Source organism: Chrysemys picta, chromosome 5 (assembly GCF_011386835.1).
Source record: "Chrysemys picta bellii isolate R12L10 chromosome 5, ASM1138683v2, whole genome shotgun sequence".
NCBI classification, from domain to species: Eukaryota; Metazoa; Chordata; order Testudines; family Emydidae; genus Chrysemys; species Chrysemys picta.
Window position 1 is genome coordinate 61,820,389 of NC_088795.1, and position 23,927 is coordinate 61,844,315.

General features: G+C 39.0%; 1 protein-coding gene across 2 annotated transcripts in view; it reads right to left on the reverse strand.

The window, feature by feature from the left end:
- DCHS2 (dachsous cadherin-related 2) overlaps nucleotides 1-23,927 on the reverse strand; it is a 224,145-nt gene that overhangs the window by 90,969 nt on the left and 109,249 nt on the right. For both annotated transcript variants that reach the window (XM_005299347.4, XM_065596475.1), the window contains exon 3: nucleotides 14,022-14,253. In XM_005299347.4, coding sequence (XP_005299404.2) covers nucleotides 14,022-14,253 — 232 coding nt within the window. The remainder of the gene's footprint in view (nucleotides 1-14,021; nucleotides 14,254-23,927) is intronic.

Genomic DNA, 23,927 nt, shown 5'->3' on the forward strand with positions numbered 1-23,927 from the left:
TTCTATCAAAAAAGCAAATACACATATGGAAAATATCTAGATGTATAAAATTGTAGATTTTGCCACAATAGGTGCTTAATTTATGGAAATCTGTATCAAAAAATATTTTGTTATGATAATCATTCAAAATAAAAAAAATATGAAACTAGGGATAGAGAATATGTCATTCAGATCTGACTAGTCTGGCACTCTGCATTCAAAAGGGGCCAGTACTTGGACACTTAAAAAAGGAGGTAATACCCACCTATAATACACGTAGCCTAGTCAGCAGGCAGATTATTCCTTCAAGCATGCAATTATTATTTTAGCTTCCAGGGTTACAAATATTAGTGAGCCAGATATTATTAATCAATACACAATACATTAACATTCTGGTGGTACAAAGTACTCCAGTGTGTAAGCCTTTCAAGCAAGGCAAGAATGGGGGTAATACGGTACCATTCAGGCACAAATTTGTATTATGAGTGATATGGAGCTGTACCTTCCTCCTCCTAGAACAACCCTGCTGTTATACTCTTGGGGATGCACTAGAGGGAGAGGGAGTTTGGTCTCTGCCTACTCTCTGACTCATTTAGGGAGCCATATGCCTCTGGGGCAAGCATTTCCTGCACTTCTTTGAGCACTGGGATTTGGCTGCGCTTTTATTAGGCTATTGGGGCCAGGGAAGGATGTCTCCTTGTACCTTTCCTATGCCCAGTTCATCTGGACAATGGCCAGTCACAATCTGACACCAGAGGACTGGAACTTTAAAACATCCGGCTGTGTATCTGTTTACGCTTCAGTTAGCTTTCTGAATTTGGGTTTTGAGCCTATTGTAAGGCATGTGTGTGTTATAAGACATCCCTGAACTAGAGCCTGATTACCACATGCGATGGTAAGTCATTTCTGTGGTAGGCTCCAGCCAATCCACAAACCAGGAGCTGGTCTGGTGTCTGTTGTCTCAGGCTAGGTCTACACTACCCGCCTGAATCGGCGGGTAGAAATCGACCTCTCGGGGATCGATTTATCGCGTCCCATCGGGACGCGACAATCGATCCCCGAATCGGCGCTCTTACTCCACCAGCGGAGGTGGGAGTAAGCGCCGCCGACAGAAAGCCGCAGAAGTCGATTTTGCCGCCGTCCTCACAGCGGGGTAAGTCGGCTGCGATACGTCGAATTCAGCTACGCTATTCACGTAGCTGAATTTGCGTATCTTAAATCGACTCCCCCCTGTAGTGTAGATGTACCCTTAGAGAAGGCAGATAAGCCTCACCAAAGAAACAGCAGCTCAGTCTGCCCAATGTCACTTCATAGCTTGCCAGACTTCCCTTCCTGAGGGATGACAGACTCCATAGGCCTTAGTCTGCTCCACCCCTGCTCCAACTGCAACCTTGCTCCCAGTCCTACCCCAGCCCTGCCCTTGCTCCTGGCTGGCTCCCAGCCCCACCATTGCTTTGTTCTGAACCTGCTTTTGACGCCTGACTCTGACCACTGGCTCCAGTTCCTGGCCTGGCTGCCACTGCATCAACCAATAGGCATGACTGCTACTGCTCCATCCATTAGGCCTGACCCTCCATGTCTCACTTTCTGACACCTATTCACTAAACATTCTCTGAATTCCACCAAAATTTTCTCTTCCACAAACTTGTATAAGTACTTAAAAGTGAAGAAAACTAAACACTAGCATTTAAATGTAATTGTTTCACAGAAGTATTGTAATTCCCTCACACAAGATTTTCATACTTCATGACATCACAATCATTTAGCAGAGATTTTCAATTGCTGGTTCAAAGTCTGATTGAATTTGCATGTTTACTTTACAGTGGCAGTTGTTTATTTTGGAGATTGCAAATGTTTGCAAACAGGAAATGTTTCTAATTTGTCTTATTAAAGTCACTGGGCCAAATTAATCGGATTTTATAAAAAAATTGTGTAATCTGATCTCAGTTGGGTCTTCCAGTGAGAGCTCCTGCAGTGGGGGTCAAAATCATCTTACTCTATAAATCTGGAGAACTGATACTGCAGTACTCGTCTCTCTCTCTCTCTCTCTCTCTCTCTCTCACACACACACACACACGGTGGGCGGCATTAAAAAAATCAAAAGATAGACCAAAAAAACACTATATATTTAATCTTATGATTTAGGGGCATCTAACTCATGATTTTTGAATTTTTGGGTTGGGCAATACTGAGGATATATGGACTGCTTAAGTGTACTTTCCTTCTTGTGGACTATATAGCTCCATAAAACTGTCCTTTAATATAGTGCCTACAAAAAACAAACAAACTTGACAACTGTTAAGCAGCTGGAATGCTGAAACGGCTGCTTATCATGCTGCCCAGTATCTTCTCAGACTTATCTAGTACCCGTCTGACAGTGTCCATTGGATGTCTCTTGCTGTCTAATTAGACTGTAAGTTCTTTGAGGCAGAGACTGTCTTTGTATTGTGTGTATGCACAGTAACGAGCACAATGAGGCACTGATTGTGATTTGGGCTCCCAGGTGCTACAGCAATACAAATAAATACATTAAAAAATAATATGATGTAACGGACTATTACTGTTTTCTCCCTACTGCACCTTTACATTTCTAAAGAAGTCTGACTCTGCCAGAAAGAACAGCTGTCATTTTGTGAGGTAGAGTAATGCAGAATGTTGCAGAAGGGACTCAAAATGCAGTCTCATGGAGATATACTTCTGCTCCCCTTAATCTAACATAGAAGTAATTCAGGCTGTTCTCTGTGTATGGAAAAAATTAGACAACAACACTTCTACACAAGGCTTGAACAGGCAACTAAAAACTCAAAGCACATGACAATGGAGTGTGCTGGAATCCAGGCTAACGATGAACTGCAAATCTCCCAGAGAGGCATACTGCTCTCTTATGTAGTTCCATAACAAGGAAACAGGCATATGTGTTTTCAAAGACAACACAGAGCCTTTTGAGATAACCTATATGGCTCCTGGACTGAAAAAGCATTTCACCTGGTCAGCGCTTTCTGATTACTTAACTTATTGAATTTCTCCAAGAGCATCTCTGTTTAATCAACAATCTTTTCAGTAAAAGAGTTTTGTGAGCTGACAGGCTCGCAGATGTTAAAACAGCTCTCAGCACTCAACCTGACAAAAACTACACTGCCATGGTAACCAGAGACAATCTTTTTTAGGCACAGAGACAGACACTGAAGCAGAAGCCCAATGAGAGTGGGCTTCTTTGCTCTTCTCCTTCATTGAGGGCACTACACAGCATTCCACATATCATCCTGAGCCTCAAATTGATCTGCTCTGCTGCCTACTATGCTCATCTGTGGCAGTCTAACATAGTGGAAGAATTTTCCAAATATTCTTTGGTGTAACTTGCTGCTTTCAGTCACAATGAGTTAGTGCTCCCTCCTTTCCCAGAGCTGACAGACACATCTGGGGAGCCCTCGCTTCTGAAAGGTACCAGTCAGCCATTCACAAAATGGTAAAAACTGGAAAACACTCTTCAGGGCTCTCTGGGTCTATAAAATTGGCTCTGGAGCACAATAGTTAATGTGAAATTTTGATCTATCACATGTTGATTAGGAGGATTAGTCCAATATTAGCAGACTGGAAGAAAGAAGAAAGCAAAACTTGCTGGTTGTTTATGTAGTAGTTGGATTATGTTCTAGTTGCCTATATATTATCTATGGGAGAAGCATGTTGAGTGATGGTATTTTACTGCTTGTTAAGTGCAGTTTTTTATGTTTTTTGTACAAGCAGTTTTTGATCTACTTCTTCCTCTTTTTGCTGCAGTCAAGCCATGTAAGCAGCTTCGTGTAGACCAAACAGCAGTGGCAGTGGAATGGAGTGGGGGTGTACCCTTTCTGCCATCTGGTAAAATTTTGTAATTCATAGATGTGACATCCAGTGAACTACAAGATATTTTGTAAAACATTTTGCAGTGTGTTGCAGTACAATGCATTACAAATGCACACATCACCCTACCATCACAAATACAGGGTCTTCGGCACATGGCTTTAGTAATTTTTATCCACATATTTGGTTGATTCTATTGCATTTTAGTGATCTTGAATGAAAATAGAACCATGTACAACGAGGGCTGGCACAGTGTATATTTTTTTCATGCTGTTCTGCTAACCCAATCTGTTCCTATGGCCTAATCCTGGGTCCTTACTGTTCCCAGTCTTAGTCTTCTCCATAGCTGAGACTGCCAATCAAATTCATTTTTATTAAATTCTGTGGCAGTCTTGTGATGGAGATACATATCCACTAATGACTAGGTGAAGGCCGCCCACCCAGTCTCCTGCTATGACCTAACACAGACTTAGGTCTTCAGAGGTGAAAGCTTAACACGCTAACCCATTGTCATACACAGTCCCATGATTTTCAGTGTTCTACATATGCTACCAATTACTTATGCAAAATAGGGGAAAGAGGCATTGACGGGGTTGTACTAAAAAATGTGGCCTTAGAACGTTCCAAAATAAATCATTCCTAATTTTAAATCTGTCTTTACTCAAGCGAACCCCTTCATGTGTGTAGCAATTTTATTTTATTGCATACCATATAGAAATGCCAGGAGTAGTTTAAAAATTAAGCGGACTAATCTTTCCTATAATAAATTATAGTATGAAAACATCATTAGCAGCCATAAAAAGCTTTACTCTTTTTAAAAGAAGTACACACCCTAGTTTTACTTTGATGTAGTCTACAATCTGGTATGTATTAAACACTATGTAATAATTAGGGTTACGCGAAAATCAGAATTTATGTCCCACAGCAACTTCTGATATTCCAACATTTGTTTTCATTCTGAATTTGGATGAAAAGTCGAGAAAAAAATTTTTAGTAAAAAATTTGGTATAAAAAATTTTCAATTAAAAATGTCAAAATATTTCACTTCAACATTATTGATTGACACAAAACTTTTTGACACTCTCCAATTGAAACATTTTATTCTGGTGTGTGGAACCAAATCTAAATGTTTCATTTTGAGTCAGTTTGACATTAAATTGTATTGTCTAAGGTGCTGCAGTAATTCATGGAAGTTGCAGTTCAAGTGCTTCATGCCTTTATTCTTTCTTATGAACTGGCTCCTTGGCTGGACTACATCTCCCATGATGCACCAGAGCAATGTTACTCGCATGTTTCACCATGTGGCTGAGTCAGAGGGGATACCACAGTACACTATGAGAGAGGTGGTCAAAACCAAGGAGCGCAAACCATAGAAGAGAATGAGGGAGTGAAGTACCTGAACTCCAACAACTATGGACTTAGGCAGATGCAGTGTATGTCATACTGACCAAAAATAAGCTAGTTCATTTCAATTTTCCCAGTGGAATTTTTTTTTTGTAAAAATCAAAATTTTCCCACGAAAAATGCCAATTTTGCATTTCACATTGAAAAGTCATTTTGATGAAAAATTCCCAACCAGCATTAGTAATACTACTTGTCTGCTGTTTTTAACATGTATCTTCTCTGAATTGAGTAGATAAAAGAAATAAGTCCTTCTGATAAAAGGGCCAAAGCCCACTGAAATCAACAGACACTCACCAGTGAAAGCAGTTCTGGTAAATTAGAATCTTCATCTGCTAGAGGATGAAGATTACCTCATGTTGAGAATACAACACTATAAAAAAGAAAACAAACTGTTGACTGCGTGCTTTAACTCAGCTCTCATGATCCAGGTCATGTATGTAGTGTAGTTGTAGCCATGTTGGTGCCAGGATATTAGAGAGAAAAGATGAATGAGGTAATATCTTTTATTGGATCAACTTCTGCTGGTGAGGGAGACAAGCTTGTCTCTCTCACCAACAGAAATTGGTCCAATAAAAGATATTACTTCACCCACCTTGTCTCTCTATTATTCAGATCAGACATTTCATGATAGTCAATGAATGTGTGCGTTCAAGAACAAGGAGAGAGCACTTGTGTGAAGAGTCTGGGTCAGACCAAGTTCTGCAATTCAACATGATGATGTCAGACTGGGCCAAAATAATTTTCAAAACATATTTCGCAGACTTGAGATAGTCTCCTCAAATCAGGGCTATTTTGAAAAAACTGAGGTGATAATCCTGGGTCTTTCTACAGCTCTCAGGTAGGATATTTACAAGACTAAAGGATGAACTCTATGTCCATGGGTGAAAAATAAAAGTCAACCAAAGAAGAAACAATGTGTGTGTTCCATCAGCTATCCCAGAAATAATGCTGCTGTTGTGACAAAAAGATGATAAATTGAGGAGTCAATGTCAGTTTTTTTGAGTTACTGCTGCCTAGGTTTACTGTCATGTTACAGTTGCATCTTAAGGCCCACAACTTCTAATTTCTTGTTCAACCATGCCTATAAATATTCTATACCTTCGTGACACTGACAGACCAGCTCAGGCCAAAGCCATAGGCCAATTCACTTGTGTGTGAATATCAAAGGAGTTACATGTATTAGTAGATATTCAGGCCAAGTCACTTGTGTTAGTAGAGATCAAAGGAGATGTTAATTGTATTGTTTTCACCTATCTATATCCTGTTTACTATTACATTACATTTACATTGCATATACCCCCTGAAATTATGTTTACATTATGTATGTCCCTGTAATTAGATAACCCTAGATTAAAGTGAGTGTTAGTATGAGAATGAGTTCAGGTGTTCAATTCATGGAAACTAGAGAAATACCCTATTGTTTGTGATCACAAACATTTGTGTTTATGTATAACCCTGTAACTAAATTACTCAAAGAAATCTTGAGACATGCTAATGAAGGATTTAAGGACTGTAACAGGAAATGCTAATTTCGAAGCAGGTGGTCATGGAGTGAGTAAAAACATTTGTCGCATTGTTATCTGTAAGAAGAAGCTATGAAATGGATTTAAAGGAATGATCCTTTATCTCTGGGCTGTTTGGATTCTAACATGGTGGAATAACTGAACAGAAGATCCTCAGTCTTATTCTGGGTAGGACTGAAAAGACTTTTGGGAAACTGGCAGATTACTACATCTCTGCTATCCTTTTGGACTTACGAACTTTGATTCACCTGTTAATGTATTTTACTTGCTTTAACCTCTCAATATCTCTAATTTCTTTTTCTTAGCTAATAAACCTATAGTTAGAGTTTAATATAGAATGTGGTGCCTTCGTTGTCTTTGGTGGAAGAGCTGGAATACCAATTGATCTGGGGTAAGTGACTAGTCTTCTGGGACTGGGAGCAATCTGATGTGGTGTGATTTTTGGTTTATGTGACCATTATCACTAAGTCCAGTTTGTCTGGGTGGTAAGATGGAGAGCCTAAGGGGATTGTCTATGACTCCATGATAAAGTTGGTACAGTGATCCAGGAATGCACATTTGTTACTGCCTTGATGAAATCTAATTATAGAACCTACCACCAGTTTGGGCCTCTGTCCTGTTTTCTGAAAGGCTGACCTGAGATTGGCACTCACAGTAGTGAGTCACTCCAGACAGCATGACACCTTCAGGTAAAATATTGTTAACCATTAATGGGGAAAACAGATAAAGACAGCTTAAACAACATACTAGCCAGCATAGTTCTTCAGTATGCTTTGCTCCAGGCAATTAACCAGTGCTGCTCACAGAGCAAATAGCACAGATCAGAGGTTCTCAAACTGTGGTCCGAGCTCCACTCAGGTGGTCTGCGGATAGTTCCCTCTAAGGTGCATGCCTGGACGGCCACACACAAGAGAATGAAGGGCCACCCACCTAATTAGTGGAGCCGCGGAGGCGTGGCTTCACCAATTAGGCACCTGGACCCTGGAGAAAACGCACATGTAAGATGAGGTGAGAAGAGGGGGTGGGGGAATTTGGGATGTGCAGGGCTGCGGCAGCCAGAGAAAGAGAAGACTTTTTCCAGCTCCAGGGCTGTGGCTGCTGGGGAGAGACCCCCCTCCTTCCCAGCTCCAGCTCAGGGGCTGCCACGGCGGGGGAGAGACACCCCACTCCGTCCCAGCCCCAGCTCAGGGGCTGCTGCTGTGGGGGAGAGATATTTTAATATGAGTTGTGTGCTTTTATTTGTAGAACAAAAAAAGTTAATTTTTTTATATAGCGCTTTTATTCAAACCACTTTACAATAGTTAGCTAATGGTACAACCAACATTTGAAAAGATCATTAAGTGGCCCGCAAAAAAAGTTTGAGAACCACTGCCATAGATAACATGGATCATGCAGGTACCCAGGAAAGTAAAACATAAAAGTGAACTAAGGTGGATTTTGCGCCACCAATAGAAATAAATTATAATAAAACAGGCATAGAGCATAGAACTGGGAACCAATCACACACCAAAATGGTTTTCTAGCTACATGCAATCTTCAAATGATTTACTTTTAGAACAATCTATCTTCAGCCAAATGAAAAATGGCTAATCCTAATATCTACATACAGACAAGCACAATAAATTTAATTTACAAGTTTCTAAAAGAATATTCTAAATGATGGAGAATCTAAAAATTTTCAAAAACCACATAAATGCCACTGATCCTGTCTTTTAAAATTCCACTAATCCTTGTACTGGAATATGTATCCGTGTCTGTCCGTCCAATGAAAAGCTCTTTTTTCCATTTAACTGATCTAGAAGAACCACACAATGAACCTGAACCAGAGCCCACTGAAATAAATGGTAGTTTCCCATTGACTTCAATAGGTTTTGGATCAGGCCCAACCTCATATCTAGATGTCAAAACTGGTTGTTTATTTTTAAATCTCCTGCTGCTAATCAACTGCTACGACCAAATTAAGAAACACAGTAAAAGAACTAAAAGAGAGCCACCGTGGCTTAACAACCATGTAAAAGAAGCAGTGAGAGATAAAAAGACTTTCTTTAAAAAGTGGAAGTCAAATCCTAGTGAGGCAAATAGAAAGGAGCATAAACACTGCCAAATTAAGTGCAAGAATGTAATAAGAAAAGCCAAAGAGGAGTTTGAAGAACGGCTAGCCAAAAACTCCAAAGGTAATAACAAAATGTTTTCTAAGTACATCAGAAGCAGGAAGCCTGCTAAACAACCAGTGGGGCCCATTGATGATTGAGATACAAAAGGAGCGCTTAAAGACGATAAAGTCATTGCGGAGAAATTAAATGGATTCTTTGCTTCAGTCTTCATGGCTGAGGATGTTAGGGAGGTTCCCAAACCTGAGCCGGCTTTTGTAGGTGAAAAATCTGAGGAACTGTCACAGATTGAAGTGTCACTAGGGGAGGTTTTGGAATTAATTGATAAACTTAACATTAACAAGTCACCGGGACCAGATGGCATTCACCCAAGAGTTCTGAAAGAACTCAAATGTGAAGTTGCGGAACTATTAACTAAGGCTTTTAACCTGTCCTTTAAATCGGCTTCTGTACCCAATGACTGGAAGTTAACTAATGTAACACCAATATTTAAAAAGGGCTCTAGAGGTGATCCCGGCAATTACAGACCGGTAAGTCTAACGTCGGTACCGGGCAAATTAGTCGAAACAATAGTTAAGAAAAAAATTGTCAGACACATAGAAAAACATAAACTGTTGAGCAATAGTCAACATAGTTTCTGTAAAGGGAAATCGTGTCTTACTAATCTATTAGAGTTCTTTGAAGGGGTCAACAAACATGTGGACAAGGGGGATCCAGTGGACATAGTGTACTTAGATTTCCAGAAAGCCTTTGACAAGGTCCCTCACCAAAGGCTCTTACATAAATTAAGCTGTCATGGGATAAAAGGGAAGGTCTTTTCATGGATTGAGAACTGGTTAAACGACAGGGAACAAAGGGTAGGAATTAATGGTAAATTCTCAGAATGGAGAGGGGTAACTAGTGGTGTTCCCCAAGGGTCAGTCCTCAGACCAATCCTATTCAACTTATTCATAAATGATCTGGAGAAAGGGGTAAACAGTGAGGTGGCAAAGTTTGCAGATGATACTAAACTGCTCAAAATAGTTAAGACCAAAGCAGACTGTGACGAACTTCAAAAAGATCTCACAAAACTAAGTGATTGGGCAACAAAATGGAAAACAAAATGTAATGTGGATAAATGTAAAGTAATGCACATTGGGGGAAAAAACCCCAACTATACATACAATATGATGGGGGCTAATTTAGCTACAACAAGTCAGGAAAAAGATCTTGGAGTCATCGTGGATAGTTCTCTGAAGATGTCCATGCAGTGTGCAGAGGTGGTCAAAAAAGCAAACAGGATGTTAGGAATCATTAAAAAGGGGATAAGACTGAGAATATATTATTGCCCTTATATAAATCGATGGTACGCCCACATCTCGAATACTGCGTGCAGATGTGGTCTCCTCATCTCAAAAAAGATATACTGGCACTAGAAAAGGTTCAGAAAAGGGCAACTAAATTATTAGGGGTTTGGAATGGGTCCCATATGAGGAGAGATTAAAGAGGTTAGGACTCTTCAGCTTGGAAAAGAGGAGACTAAGGGGGGATATGCTAGAGGTATATAAAATCATGAGTGGTATGGAGAAAGTGGATAAGGAAAAGTTATTTACTTATTCCCATAATACAAGAACTAGGGGTCACCAAATGAAATTAATAGGCAGCAGGTTTAAAACAAATACAAGGAAGTTCTTCTTCACGCAGCGCACAGTCAACTTGTGGAACTCCTTACCTGAGGAGGTTGTGAAGGTTAGGACTATAACAGCATTTAAAAGAGAACTGGATAAATTCATGGTGGTTAAGTCCATTAATGGCTATTAGCCAGGATGGGTAAGGAATGGTGTCCCTAGCCTCTGTTTGTCAGATGGAGATGGATGGCAGGAGAGAGATCACTTGATCATTGCCTGTTAGGTTCACTCCCTCTGGGGCACCTGGCATTGGCCACTGTTGGTTGACAGAATACTGGGCTAGATGGACCTTTGGTCTGACCCAGTACGGCCATTCTTATGTTTTTATGACCAACAGATCATGAAGATTTTTTACTGTGAACACAGTTTGCTTACTGTGCAAAGCTTACAGTTTTGGTAATACAGTCATATAGTTTCCTTAGCAAAGCCATAGTTGGCAGGAAGTGATATTCAGCAAGCAGGTGGCTTCTGTGTGTGTATGTGGGGTTTTTTTGTTTGTTTGTTTGTTTTGTTAATCCCCTTATCCATTTCTTTTTTTATTCAGAAAGTGGAAAGAAAATTTTATTTTTTGGCGAGTGCTACAAATCCTGAATATAGCAATTTGAGATTGCCACCGAGCTGAGCTACAATAACACACAAACATACATTCTAGACACTGTCAAATAAAAATCTCATTTGGCCTGGAAAATAGCTTCATCTGATACATGAGTTTTGTTATATTACTATAATTCTCAGCTAGTAAAAAATGCGTTTTTTGTAATGTCTTTTCCTAAAACTGAAAATACCATTGTCTGTCCCATGTACATATCAAAAGAAGCCAAACTACTTAAGGACTAACAAAATAAGTCAAAAAGACTAAGTTAACTAACTATTTTGCCTGATCCCTGAACACATTTCCAACAATTACAGTTATCACTTAGAAATTAAGAAATTGATTAGTAAAATAAATTCACATGCAACTTCTAACCCCAACCTCCATTACTATACCACATTGTCATCTCCCTAATCCCTTCTTTGCAAGTGAAAAAAGCAAACGAGATGGGACTTGCCATGACACAAATCCACAATATTGTACAGTGTACAATCCACAGATGGTGGCTTCAAAGGAAAGTCCACAGTGAAGGCTGAAGTATATTTTCAAATAGCTCATGAGAGAGGAGAGATTATAGAAGTTTGCAGCCCACCGATTCTCAATATACAATTTCTATTTCTGATAGTCTCTGTTCATCTCCTTCTCCCCATGAAACTGGGCCAATGTAATCCACATGGCAGCTGGAGTAAGTCTCCTTACAACCTCTTGAGAGAAGAACAGCAGGGACACTCGATGTTCTCAGTGAATTCCTCCAATATCAGAAGCAGAGAAGAGATTCTTACAGAAAGGGAAAATCCTAAATGGCAACTGGTCATCTTCCTGCCTCTCAGAAAACAAGGAAGAGGAGGAACTCAGTCTCTGGGCTGTCACAGAGCAAGCCATAGAATTTGCTTCCAATTCTTAATACTGATCAACTTCCATAGCTACTTAACCCAGGAAGATTGCAGAGCTTCTGGGAAGTAGCCTGACAGTCACAAGGGCTATTGTCACTTAGATATCGCCAACAGTCTAGAAACTATTTCAGCTCACCATTAATTAATTATACGCACTGCTGCAGCTAGACATGAAAAAAAGGCAAAAGGAAAAAGGGTATCCTTTACCAAAAAGGACACATCAGCATTAATATTAATAGGTTAAAATAAAACACAGCCGGATATCATGAATTATCCATGAGATCTGATTATATGAAATCAGATTCCAAGTGCTATAAGGTTGGGAATAGTGTCTTCAACCCAAATGGTTTTTCATTTATAAGTGTCAGCAATAATGACCTCAGGTTTTTTCATTATTAATTTGGTCTCTGTTTGATAAAATACCATAATAGTTCCACAAGATATGATGACTCAAGTGTTCCTCATGATTAAAGATGACATTTACCTTATACAAATCACCCAAACTGGAAAAATCAGGCCAAAGGGCCACAATTCAAGGGAGAAGAACCCTTTAAAGAAAGGCATACTGCGAAGCCAATTCTTCTTGAGTAACCTACAGGGGCTCTCTCTGACAAGGCCACTGATGCAGTTTTGAAACAATCAGTTAAATGATTGTGGAGATCCAGTTCCCTGATTATTGATTGACCTATATATTTTTGGCATCAGTTATGCCCTAGAGGGACTGATTTGACAGGCAGTTAAGATCCATGGTAAAAGTAAATTATGAAATAGCCAAGATAAGCGGGCCAACTTCCTAAGAAGATTAGTTTCTTCTGTTCATCAGAATATTTTAGGTGTTAGGTCACAGGATGCAAATAGGCATCATTTTGAGAGAACAGAGTATTTCCTTATGATGATTTCCATGCCAAACAGCTAATACACACACACATATCACAACACAGCAAAATTATTAAAACATATGAAATAATCCCCTAGGTCAAAGTTAATTAATCTTAAATGACAGACTATCAGGAAATAATACTGATGATCAGGATATATTCCTAGTAGTATATGTATACTAGATTTCAAGTTGAACTGTAGTTCTGGTTTAGTTCCCAAATATTAAAAGCCAAATATTGAAAGTCTGGTGTACTTTGGGCATTGGTTATGCCCCTGGTATTTAATCCAGTAGGCACTGGAGAGTTTCCCAGGATTACAAAAAAACCAGCAGGGACTGCTGTTTGGGCAGTGCTAAAGGAGCGAGTTCTGTGAAGACAAGGTGCATTAAAGACTCTTAGAAGTAGTTCATCCTGACTTGTTTTGACCCTATCAAAATGCCCTCTTGCCTTGGCTTACACTCCTAGTGTGACTCAGGGCCCCCAGATGTGGAATCCAGACCTCCCTCAAGCCAGAAGTCAGAATGGGGGAGGTCAGGTCAGGAAGTAAGGAGCAGGAAAGAATACTCATGAAGCTGACAGTGGAGTCACGCAGAGACATAGAACTAGAGACTGGTGGGTAGCATGAGACTATCAGCATGCTGGGAAATTTGTTGTGGCACACTTTGGAAGGCTATAAGGAAGGGTCTTATTTGATAGAAGTCCTGGAGGGAACAGAAATCTAGAAGAGGAGGCTCCTTGTTGGTGGGGAGGGGAGACCAACTATCCCCCAATAAAAAGCATGCAAGATAAGTCTTTAGTGTTCTAAGCATTAACATATGTATAAAGTAATTAATGCACAACTGATGCATGGCCAAAATGCTCTAGTTTCCAATTTAAAATGCTAGAGAAATGACATCAGCTGCTTGTCATTCCACTTCCCATGACATACATTCTAGAGCTCTATTTATTCCAGTAGATTTAACATTTGCTCACAACCCCCCCCCCAAAAAAAAAACAAAGAAAATATCTTGCACATATGCCACAGGGCCTAAATTTTGATTTTATGACTTGACTCTAAACAAAGAAACTAAATTTCAAAGAAAAAGTGTGACATGGCGTGTCTTATAATTTCTGTGTCACACATGCATACTGTACCTGAAGAAGTATCCACTGTGAAAAGGGAAGAAAACTCTCCTGGAACCAGCTCATATGTCACAACTCCATATATCCCTGAATCCCTGTCTGTGGCAACAACATTGATGATCTCTGTTCCTGGGTGCGTATGACTACTGATGCTTGTCACATAGCTGGCAGGGTCGAAAATAGGTTGATTATCGTTAATGTCTTCTATCTCAATACGAACAAAAGCTTGGGCACTTAGCCCACCCTGTTGAATAAACCAGAACAAAGTAAAAATCAAAGTCAGTTTACAGTTAACCAAATATATGCCTCAAGGCATTGCTAGAATATAAAACAATCTACAATGAAATTGAACAAAAACATTTGTTAAAAGTAACTATGTAAAGGGCACCTATAAAACCCAGAAAATTGAGTTTACGAAGTTAATAGTATATTTAATGCAGCTCCATTGTGCTAGCTACTGCAGTAAACAAAGGGATCTATTTTCCCATGAAGGAACATGAGGTATAAGTACAAAACTTGTTAACTCTAACAAGAGTTATCCATGTAAATCCCTTGTACTTCTTGGCACATAGGATTTCACAGTCATCACCTATTGTGCTTTCTGTGGCTTCACAGATAAAGGTCAGGCCCTTTTTCTTCAAGAACAAATGCCTCTAGCACTTGAACGAAATGAGAATCTCCGCTAGTTGTATTAGAATTAGGGCCCCATTTCCTCTACAGACTAGCTTCTAGAGGGCAACACACAGTTCTGACAAGCCATCCAGTACACATATATATATACACACACACACACACACACACACACACACACACACACACACACACACACACAAGCCCTTGGGTACTCAGAGGCACAATGGGATTGAATTCTGTAGCATCAACCTCTATATTCCATTCCCTACGTTCCATGGCAACATTAATTTAGTCTACCGACATGAAATACTACCCATTCCCATTTCCCACACAAACACACACAACTATGGCTCATAATTTTACATCAGTGAATATTTTTAACTAATACACAATTACTTTTGAGCATAGTTTTTTTTTTTTTTTTTTTGGCTATACTTTCCCGGAAGCCTGACTCCACATCCTGGTCCTTGGTCCTCCTTTCCTCCCTGTGCACCCGGGGGGCAGGGGGGAGAGAGGAGGTGGGTTAGCCTTGCAGCTGTCGTCACTAACTCATCTCCCCAGCTCCTCAAGACTGCACTGCTATGCTATTCTCCACTTGGCTTACACTTCTGCCTCTCACACACCCTGGCTAGAAGCCAAACTCTTGCACTGTCTCCATGGAACAATACAGGGAGCATCTACCGGTTATTTACTCAACCTTGTGGGGAAGGCAGCAACTGCAGGCCAGTCTGAGCAAGGCAGAACTACAGAAAAATGGCAATATGGCAAATTCCATAGCAAAAATATTGAATTTTGTGCCATCTTGGAAAAAAATGAATTTGTAGCTGCAGAATCATGGAGGCCATAGAGCCCTGACTGAGATGCACAGTCATTCACCTATCAGCACTATTGTTTTAGGCTTCCTATAGATGTAGGAAAGCACTGCTGTATCAGTTTTGCTTTGGTTCACATTTTCAAGGTTCTCTCTACACCCATAAAGGCTACAAACATAATTTTAACAAAGCTGAGATTCTGTAGCACGATACTGTAGCAAGAAGCCAATTGTGTGGCAATGGAATGATGGGATATACAGATTTCTGCACATGCACTTGATAGTACATTACAACACGGATGAAAGAAGACACTCCATGGATACAGTGTTTGATTTTCAAAGAGTTATGCACAAAAAATGTGTACATGTAAGTAATTATAGAGACTGCACACACATAAATTGTATACTGGCATGAACAAAGGGCAAGCTATGTTTCGTAATGCTGAATTTATGCATGATGCCACAGGAACCATGGGTGTAACTTAGATGTATATTTCTGCATGCACCATTGTGTGCCACATTTATTGAGAAAAATGTTTTGTCCTTCACAAAACTATACAGAGTGCAGTCCAGTTACTCAGGCTGGGATTTTCACTATAGTGCAGTAGCAAGCTCAAAAAAACTGCATTCAATCTTTGGACTGTTAACTCCATAGACTTGTACTGAATTGCTGAGATACAATAAATAAATCCATCAACAGCATTAGCTCTGTAAATTTTCTCACTGAGGCTTTCGTTTTTCCATATTTTTTCACATAGTCATGTTGTCTCTATAGCCTGGCACTGATGATGTCATGACGCTGTTGTGAGGAACCTTAGTTTAAATGTATGAGGAAAATTAAGACTATAACGTAAACTAATGAAAAATTACTTATTTGCAGTATTCTTGCAATAGACTGAATCCTGATCCCACAAGCAAAGTTAAAAGAGTTTAGTCCACAGATGGAGATTAGGTTGAAAATGGAATCCTTATCCCCACCCATTTGGTGCTGTTGGGTTTTCTTTTTTTGGGGGGGAGAGGGGACAGAGAAAGGAAAAATATGGAAAAGGGGGCAAAGGTGGGAGGATTTTAAGAACAGCAAAGTATTATGGGGATTAATTTTAAACCACTTGACCCAATCTGTGTTCTTAACTGCTAAGGAAAAATGCAGACATTTCACTCTCCAATCTAAGAAGTTCATTTTAAGGAGTTAGACTGTAAAATCTTTTTTGGAGGGCGGGAGAGGTCCATTCTGAAATATTTTTAGAAGGGTGGGACGTGAGATGGGGGAGTGTAACGGCTGGTCTACCTCACTCCTCTCTGTCCTTGTGCTAACCATTGTTGTTGACCAGCCAGTGCCTCCTTTTCCTGACCCTGAAGCATATCCATTAGACACAAGTGAAGAGAGGGTCTACTATTGTCATCACCCAGTATAATGGATGACATGCAACCCTTCTTGTTTTGATGCAGTAGAATTTCTTTACGGTTACCCTGGCAGTGGTAATTTTTGAGAAAGATCCCTAGTGACTGGGAACAAATGATTGCTATTTCTAACCACATGAATATGCTCCTTTATCTGTTCAGAGACAAGCATGACAGTTGATTATCCAGGAAATGAAGACTGATTTAAGCATGCCCATTGTTGAAAGAAAATTACATTTGTTAAAACATATTTCAAGCAACAGTAGAACACTGTTGTTCATTCTGCCTTTGTATTCTAGAAATATTGCTCATATAACTTCATGTCTCTCAAATGCTTAAATAACCTTTTAACTACAATTGTGCTGATTGATGGAATGGCAATAAAGTTGGGTACAAGTCACATTGTTGTGATTCTGAAATTTTGTTACATGTGGAACAAACAATGAACATGATATACTGCTACAGAGCTGAAATTACCATAACTGGAGACTCTCTTTTCCCTAGCAACATCCAATCTATGTAAAAACATGAAGCTAACAATAAACCTCTCAAACCATTCTTCAAATATAAATAATACTATCTTCTTGACAGAAAAGCTTCTACTGCTTAACAAATACCTATGATGTTATGTAGAACAGCTGCATTTTTGCTGTTTACATTGTAAGACTGCATAAGAATCTGAAAGGATTTCAATTATAGTTTCCAACATGCTGGGATATAGGATTTCATTAAAATTTTGTTCCAAACTGAAAGGTTATATAAAGGGTCTCAAGACTTGAATACAAATTTTATTTTCTTTGAAATATGTTTATGCAGTTTTTAAGTTGTAATGCTGTAGTAGGGCAAGGAAGGAATAGAATTAGCCACTAATTTCAAAAGCTTTAACTTCAATGGGAATTTTGCCTGAGAAAGGAGTGCTGAACTCGGCACTTTGTGTATTACAGTAACTGCTTTAACTAAAAAAAAGAGAAGAATATTGGTAGCTGTTACATGTAACTGCTAAAACATAAGAAAGAGACAACAAGCATAAGTCTCTCTCTATACACAACATATAGTAGGAAAGCCATTTAGTGTTTCAGCAGTATCATCACACTTTCATCAGAATCCATCTAAATACCAAGGAGCATTGGGAAAGTTTTAAATGTTGAACTGATCCAACTGCTTTTGGTGTTTGATTAAAAATTGACCAGTCAACACACAGCCAATATTATTTTAAGGGCTTTCATAGACATTTCCATTATAGAATACTTGATATACAGCTGTCTTTAACAGTTCAGAAGACATAATAGCATTTTATTAGCTAAATGACTCCTTTTTAATAACATGTCTAAGTGTCATATATAATTACCCAGTTTAGATCCATTTTAGTTTATCAGGTAAATGACATATGATTTATAATGTTTACCAATAGCTTATGAATTTGATAATTCTGAGGTCTAATCCTCTACTCCTTCCTGAGATAAAGCTCCCATTGGAATCCTCATTTCAGGAATGGCAATTTGGCCTGAGCAAACAGTGGAGGGATAAGCCGCAGATTATTAAAAATGACTGATTTCAAAATTGTCAAGGGTACAATATACCTTGCAAGCCATTTCATGTAATTAAGTAAACAAAACATATTTCTAAAATTCCTGAACAAATAGATAGTATCAACATTGTTCTTTATAGTGTTATGTATCAAGTGTCCCCTGACAATTAGGTTAGAACATGCACCATATATAGTGCTCATTCTCTTTTTTCCTTAAGATTTACGTTTGTAAAAACTGTCAATTGCATTTACTTCTAATTTTCAAAAGATTATGTTTAATAGGAAAGAATTTACAATTTCATCTGCGTAAATAAGAAAACAGACCATTCTGAGTGGACTAGAGGGGTAATCATCTCTGAGCATACAACTCAATTTTCATCATAATCAGTTATGTAACTTCACCTTCATATTCAGCAGATGTGCTTGTATGTGTAATTAGAAGTGATTTCTTTAAAAGCACCATGCTTAAAATGCTTTGTCCTTGACTCCCTGCAAATGCAATTTCTGCAGAATAGATTTGATTTTGAAACTGTTTTTAAAATACAGGCAAAAGGGCTAGTCTTTTCAATCTTTCAGAGGAACAAGCGTTCAAATGGGACAGGAAGACAAAACCAATTAAATTGGAACTAAACAAATAAAGATGTGGAAAGAATGTGTTTCTTAATGTTAATAAACTTTTTAATGTTAATGTATGGTAAAGGAATAATCTGTATCTCCTTTACACAGAAGTCATAAGATTTTCAGTTTTGTAACTGCTGCCTAAGCACTACAGTGGTAGGTGCATTTGTAGTGCAGAGGGAGAAGGATTCTGTCTCAGCATTCCTACAATTACATTTTTTAGTACTATGGTAGGTTTCCTCTAGCAACTGTATGGACCACTGTTTGTTTGGATGAAGTAGAACACCAAACTGTTGGACATCATGTAATTAATGCAGGTGAGCACACAAAAGGATAGGGCTATGTATCTTAATTAGCAATAAGGCTTGATCAGAGTGTAACTGCACAACACTAAAAACATACACAGAGTTTTTAAAAATTGGATATTGTTTCATACATGCAACTGAGTTTATTTTAATGCCTCGTTGTACACATTGTATAACAACATGTATTGCTAGGTTTACCACCATGGGTATAAACGTTCTGGATACACATCTAACCAACCCAGCGAAAACAAAACATGGAATTTCTTATTGCATTGCATTCTGATTGTAAAAGATAAACAAAGGAAAACTAAACAAGTCCATTAAAACATATCAGGCCTTATTCTCAGATCTTTTAAAAGCAAAAAAAGGTTATACCATTTTAACCCCCTTTCTTGGTCACCTTTAAGACTATGTTAGACCTTTCATTAAAATTCCTGTTTTTCATATTCTCTTTCTGAAAAACTCACCATTGAGATTGACATTTTCCATGCCTGGTCTCAACCTACAGCTGAAAAATTTTGGAAGGTTTCCTGAGGGAAATGCCTTCACCTGTTTTTGTATTATTTGAGAATGAAAATCATTATATTCTTGCAGCAGTTCAAGATGTTTTTAGTTCACTAGTAACTCAAAAACACCTAAAAAAATGGAAGTTTGCAGGTGGAAAGAGAATTACAACTTAAACATTACATTTAAGCACAGAAAAAACAGGAAATGCACAAAATTAAGGCTCTCCTAATATCATTAACTTGTTCACATCACACAAATGTATTATTTCTAATCACTTGTTTAACTATTTAGAGCCAAACTGGCTGTGCATTGTGCAGGTTCATGTGGGAGGAGGGTTGATGTGCGTTTCTCCCTCTTTCTGCTTCCCTCACACACAGGGACCAGCCACAATCACAAGTCTGTGGTCTCTAGAGGACACATGCTGCTTTTTAACTAGTACCCAAGTGGCAAAAGCAAACACAAAAGGAAAAGGGAGAAGTCAGGGCCCTCACCCGCCACAAATGGGCTGGCTATGGAGGGGAAAATGCGCTGCATGCTTAAGTGGTGGCACAGCATCTGCTAGCCACAAAAACTCCAGGAGACATAGTTTCTCATTAAAGCATAATAATTCCTGGAGCTTTCGTAGGAAGTTGTGGCTATATACCACAGCTGTATTTAGAGTTATGGTTTACTGGTATAGTCTGACTCTAAATAGATACCTAAGGATATACAGTATGTGATGTATGAGAAAATTGATGTTACTGAACACATAGCTCTCAATCTGCAAAGGTCCATATATGGAGGATCATGTGTGACAAAGACCCCAAAATGAACAACACACACAAATTATTCATGCAGGTGCTGTGGGATTCATTCCTTTCTATAACCTTACTTACAACAGTTCTGATGTAAGTAATTTTTGATAATAAAAGGGGAGGGATACCAAACATGTAGATAACATAGGGACTAAAATGAGAGACGTCTCTCAAAATGAGGTACGCTTCACATGTATGACTTAACTTTTGTACATATTTAAATATGTAACTTCAATGATTCAGCAAAACAGAAGGTGGGATTGTGTGTAACATATGTTGGATTTCTTTGCTGTTTTTCAACTTGCAGTAATACTGGACCCAATCTTGCCCCCACTGTTATCAATGAGAGTTCTGTCACTAGCTTTCATGACAGAAGGATTGGGTTTCATAAGTAGAGCTGGCAGAATAACTGATTTTTCAGTTCATTAGCAGTTCCGAATTTTTTTTTAATCAGTTCAGCTCGAACCGAAACAGTTTTCAAAATATTCAGCAAATCAAAAAAATCAGAAAAATTTTGTTTTGGGTCAAAGTAAATGCTTCATTTGACCCAAAATGAAACATTTAATTTCAAGTTCAGGTATTTTTCACCTTTTGTTTAATAAAAGGAAACAAAGAGCTAGATTCCCTTTTACCTAATGTTTGGGATACTTGCGGATGTGAGAGACCCAGATACAATCCCCATTCTGGAGCAGGAGTTGAACCAAAGTCTTTCCCTCTCTCAGGTGAGTGCTCTAACCACCATGGCACTGGGATTGGGGAGGAGAGGCTCTTTCACTTTCATTTTCAATAAATAATTATTCACTGTCACAGGAACTTGGACCATGGTGTCCCTCCTCTCAGGTGAGTGCCCCAACCACTGCGCTACAGAGCCATTCTCACATTCTCTCTCGATAAAAAAGTGGAACAGCTTCAACTGGAGATGTTGAGGTGACTCATCCCAAAATAGCCAATAGTGTGGTGCTTAGGGAATTCACCTGGGAGGAGGGAAGACCTGGGTTCAAATCCCTGTTTCAATACAGACAAGAATTTAGGTCTCCCAGATGAGAGCCCTAACCATCAGGCTATAATATATCATATCATCCTCAGCTTTGTAAAGGGCACCTAATTCCCATAGTGAATCTAGCCTGAAAAATTAAAGTGATTAGTTTTGGCATTTCTGAATGTTTGTATCAACTGAAACAATTTGCTGAAACAGGCACAAATTCATGAAATGAATCAACCCAAATTGCATTTTTTGGAGAAAAAAAAATGTAGCTGAAAAATTTCACCCAGCTTTACTCATGAGTATCTGTGACGCATGGCTAGAAAGGGTTAAACATTCTGCAAAATAAATAATCCTCAAAAGACATGTAGGGAGATAATGTTTGTGTTTTTGTGTATTTACATATGTATGAGCAGGGTTGACAATGTAATCAACAGTCCCTGTCTATGCTGTATTCTAATAATTCAGAGGTCAAAAGGACATCCTATCATGGAAATGAATTGTAAACACGGGATATCTCAGTATTCATCTCTCTTTGGAATGTACTGTGAATGGTGGAGGAACAAGCAAATGGCCTTATGTTAATTCGTATAGCTAAGTACCAGTGATGGACCTCCTTCAAAGTCATCCTAATTAGCTTTTGTTCCCTGAGGAACTCCAACTTGTCCAAATACACGAAATTGTATAAAAAATCCTTGGGTCCTGATTCTGTCATCTCAGATCTGCTTAAGCTTCTTCAGGGGAAGTTTGAGTCACAAGACTGAGGTCCTAGTTATACTGAATATGATATTTGGACATTGGACTATGACCTATGAACCGAATTCTAAAGAAACTCTGCAATTACAAAGCTCACCATCTCTGCTATGAATCTGCACCTAAATGAATTGAACGCATGCCTGTATGTATGTTATTCTTTTAACCATACTCTCTCTCTCTCTCTCTCTTTTGTTTTTAATAAATTTTAGTTTAGTTAATAAGAATTGGCTGTAGTGTGTATTTGGGTAAGATCTGAAACATTCATTAACCTGGGAGGTAATGTGTCCAATCCTTTGGGATTGGTAGAACCTTTTCTTTTATATGATGAAATAAGATTTACAGAAATTTTCATCATATTTGACATGGGTACCTGGATGGAAGCCTGACGCTGGATCACTTTAAGAGAACTGCGTTGTTTGGACTTCTAAGTAACCAGTGCGGTAATAAAGAAACTGTTTTATGCTGGCTTAGTAAATCTACGTATTGGAATATCCACCAACTTTATGGGGATTGTCTGCCCCATTCTTTGCAATTCACCCTGAGTGACCACAGCTGGCACTGTGCACACCACTAGCACCCCGGTCACAGTATCAATTTAACAAAGGCAATTTTTATACTCGTCTCCCTGTGGTCACTTCTGAGCAGTTCTGCTTCTCCCATTGCTGCTTCTAAAAAGGCACATATAAAAAAAGGCAGACAGGCTCAGAAATCAAATCATGGAGAAGAAACAAACAGGGTGAAAGAAATTGATAGTTCTACTGCACCATTTCATTTGTAAAATAAGCTGTGTACCACCTGGAAAATTCACTCTCCTCTTCTTCATTGTCTATTTAACCTTCTCGGTTTCTTTCTTTCTTCCTTCCTTCCCTCCCTTTGTCACTACCAATGACCCTTCGCTCTTCTCCCATCTTTTCCCATTAATTCTCTCTTCTTTTGCCAAACCCTTCTTCCACAGCTAACATCTATCATTCATGCTCCTTCCCAAGCATTGAAAATAAGCACTCAGGCTCCATTTTCACTGCAAAAAAAAAAAATTAATGTTTGTTCTTAACTCATGTTGTTAACTCAGGTTAAAATCGCAGCGAAGACACAGCAGCTTGGCTTTTAATTCACATTAGCAGCTGCAGTTCAATCCCAGGCTCCCTTAAACACTTTAAGGGTACGTCTACTCTGCAGCTGGGAGGTATGATTCCCTGCGCAAGCAGAAAGACACTCACTAGCTCAGCTCAAGCAATGTGGATGTTGTGGCACAGGCAGCAGTTTAGACTAGCCATCTAAGCTCAGACCCAGTCGGCTGGGCAGGCTTGGACTCAGACACCTAATCTGACCTGAACCACTATCAGTACTGCAGTGTCCACACTTCTATGTTTAGCATGCTAGCTTGAGCTGAGCTAGAATGAGTCTGTCTACCTGCGCTGAGAATCACACCTTCAAGCTGCAGTGTAGACATACCCTAAATCAAGCTGCCTATCTGGGTTACCTCTGTTGCCATATCTTCATTGCTATTTTAAGTGGAGTTAACTAATACAGTTTAGCTATCATGAGATAAGCACATATTCCCCCCCGCCCTACCTTTTTTTTTT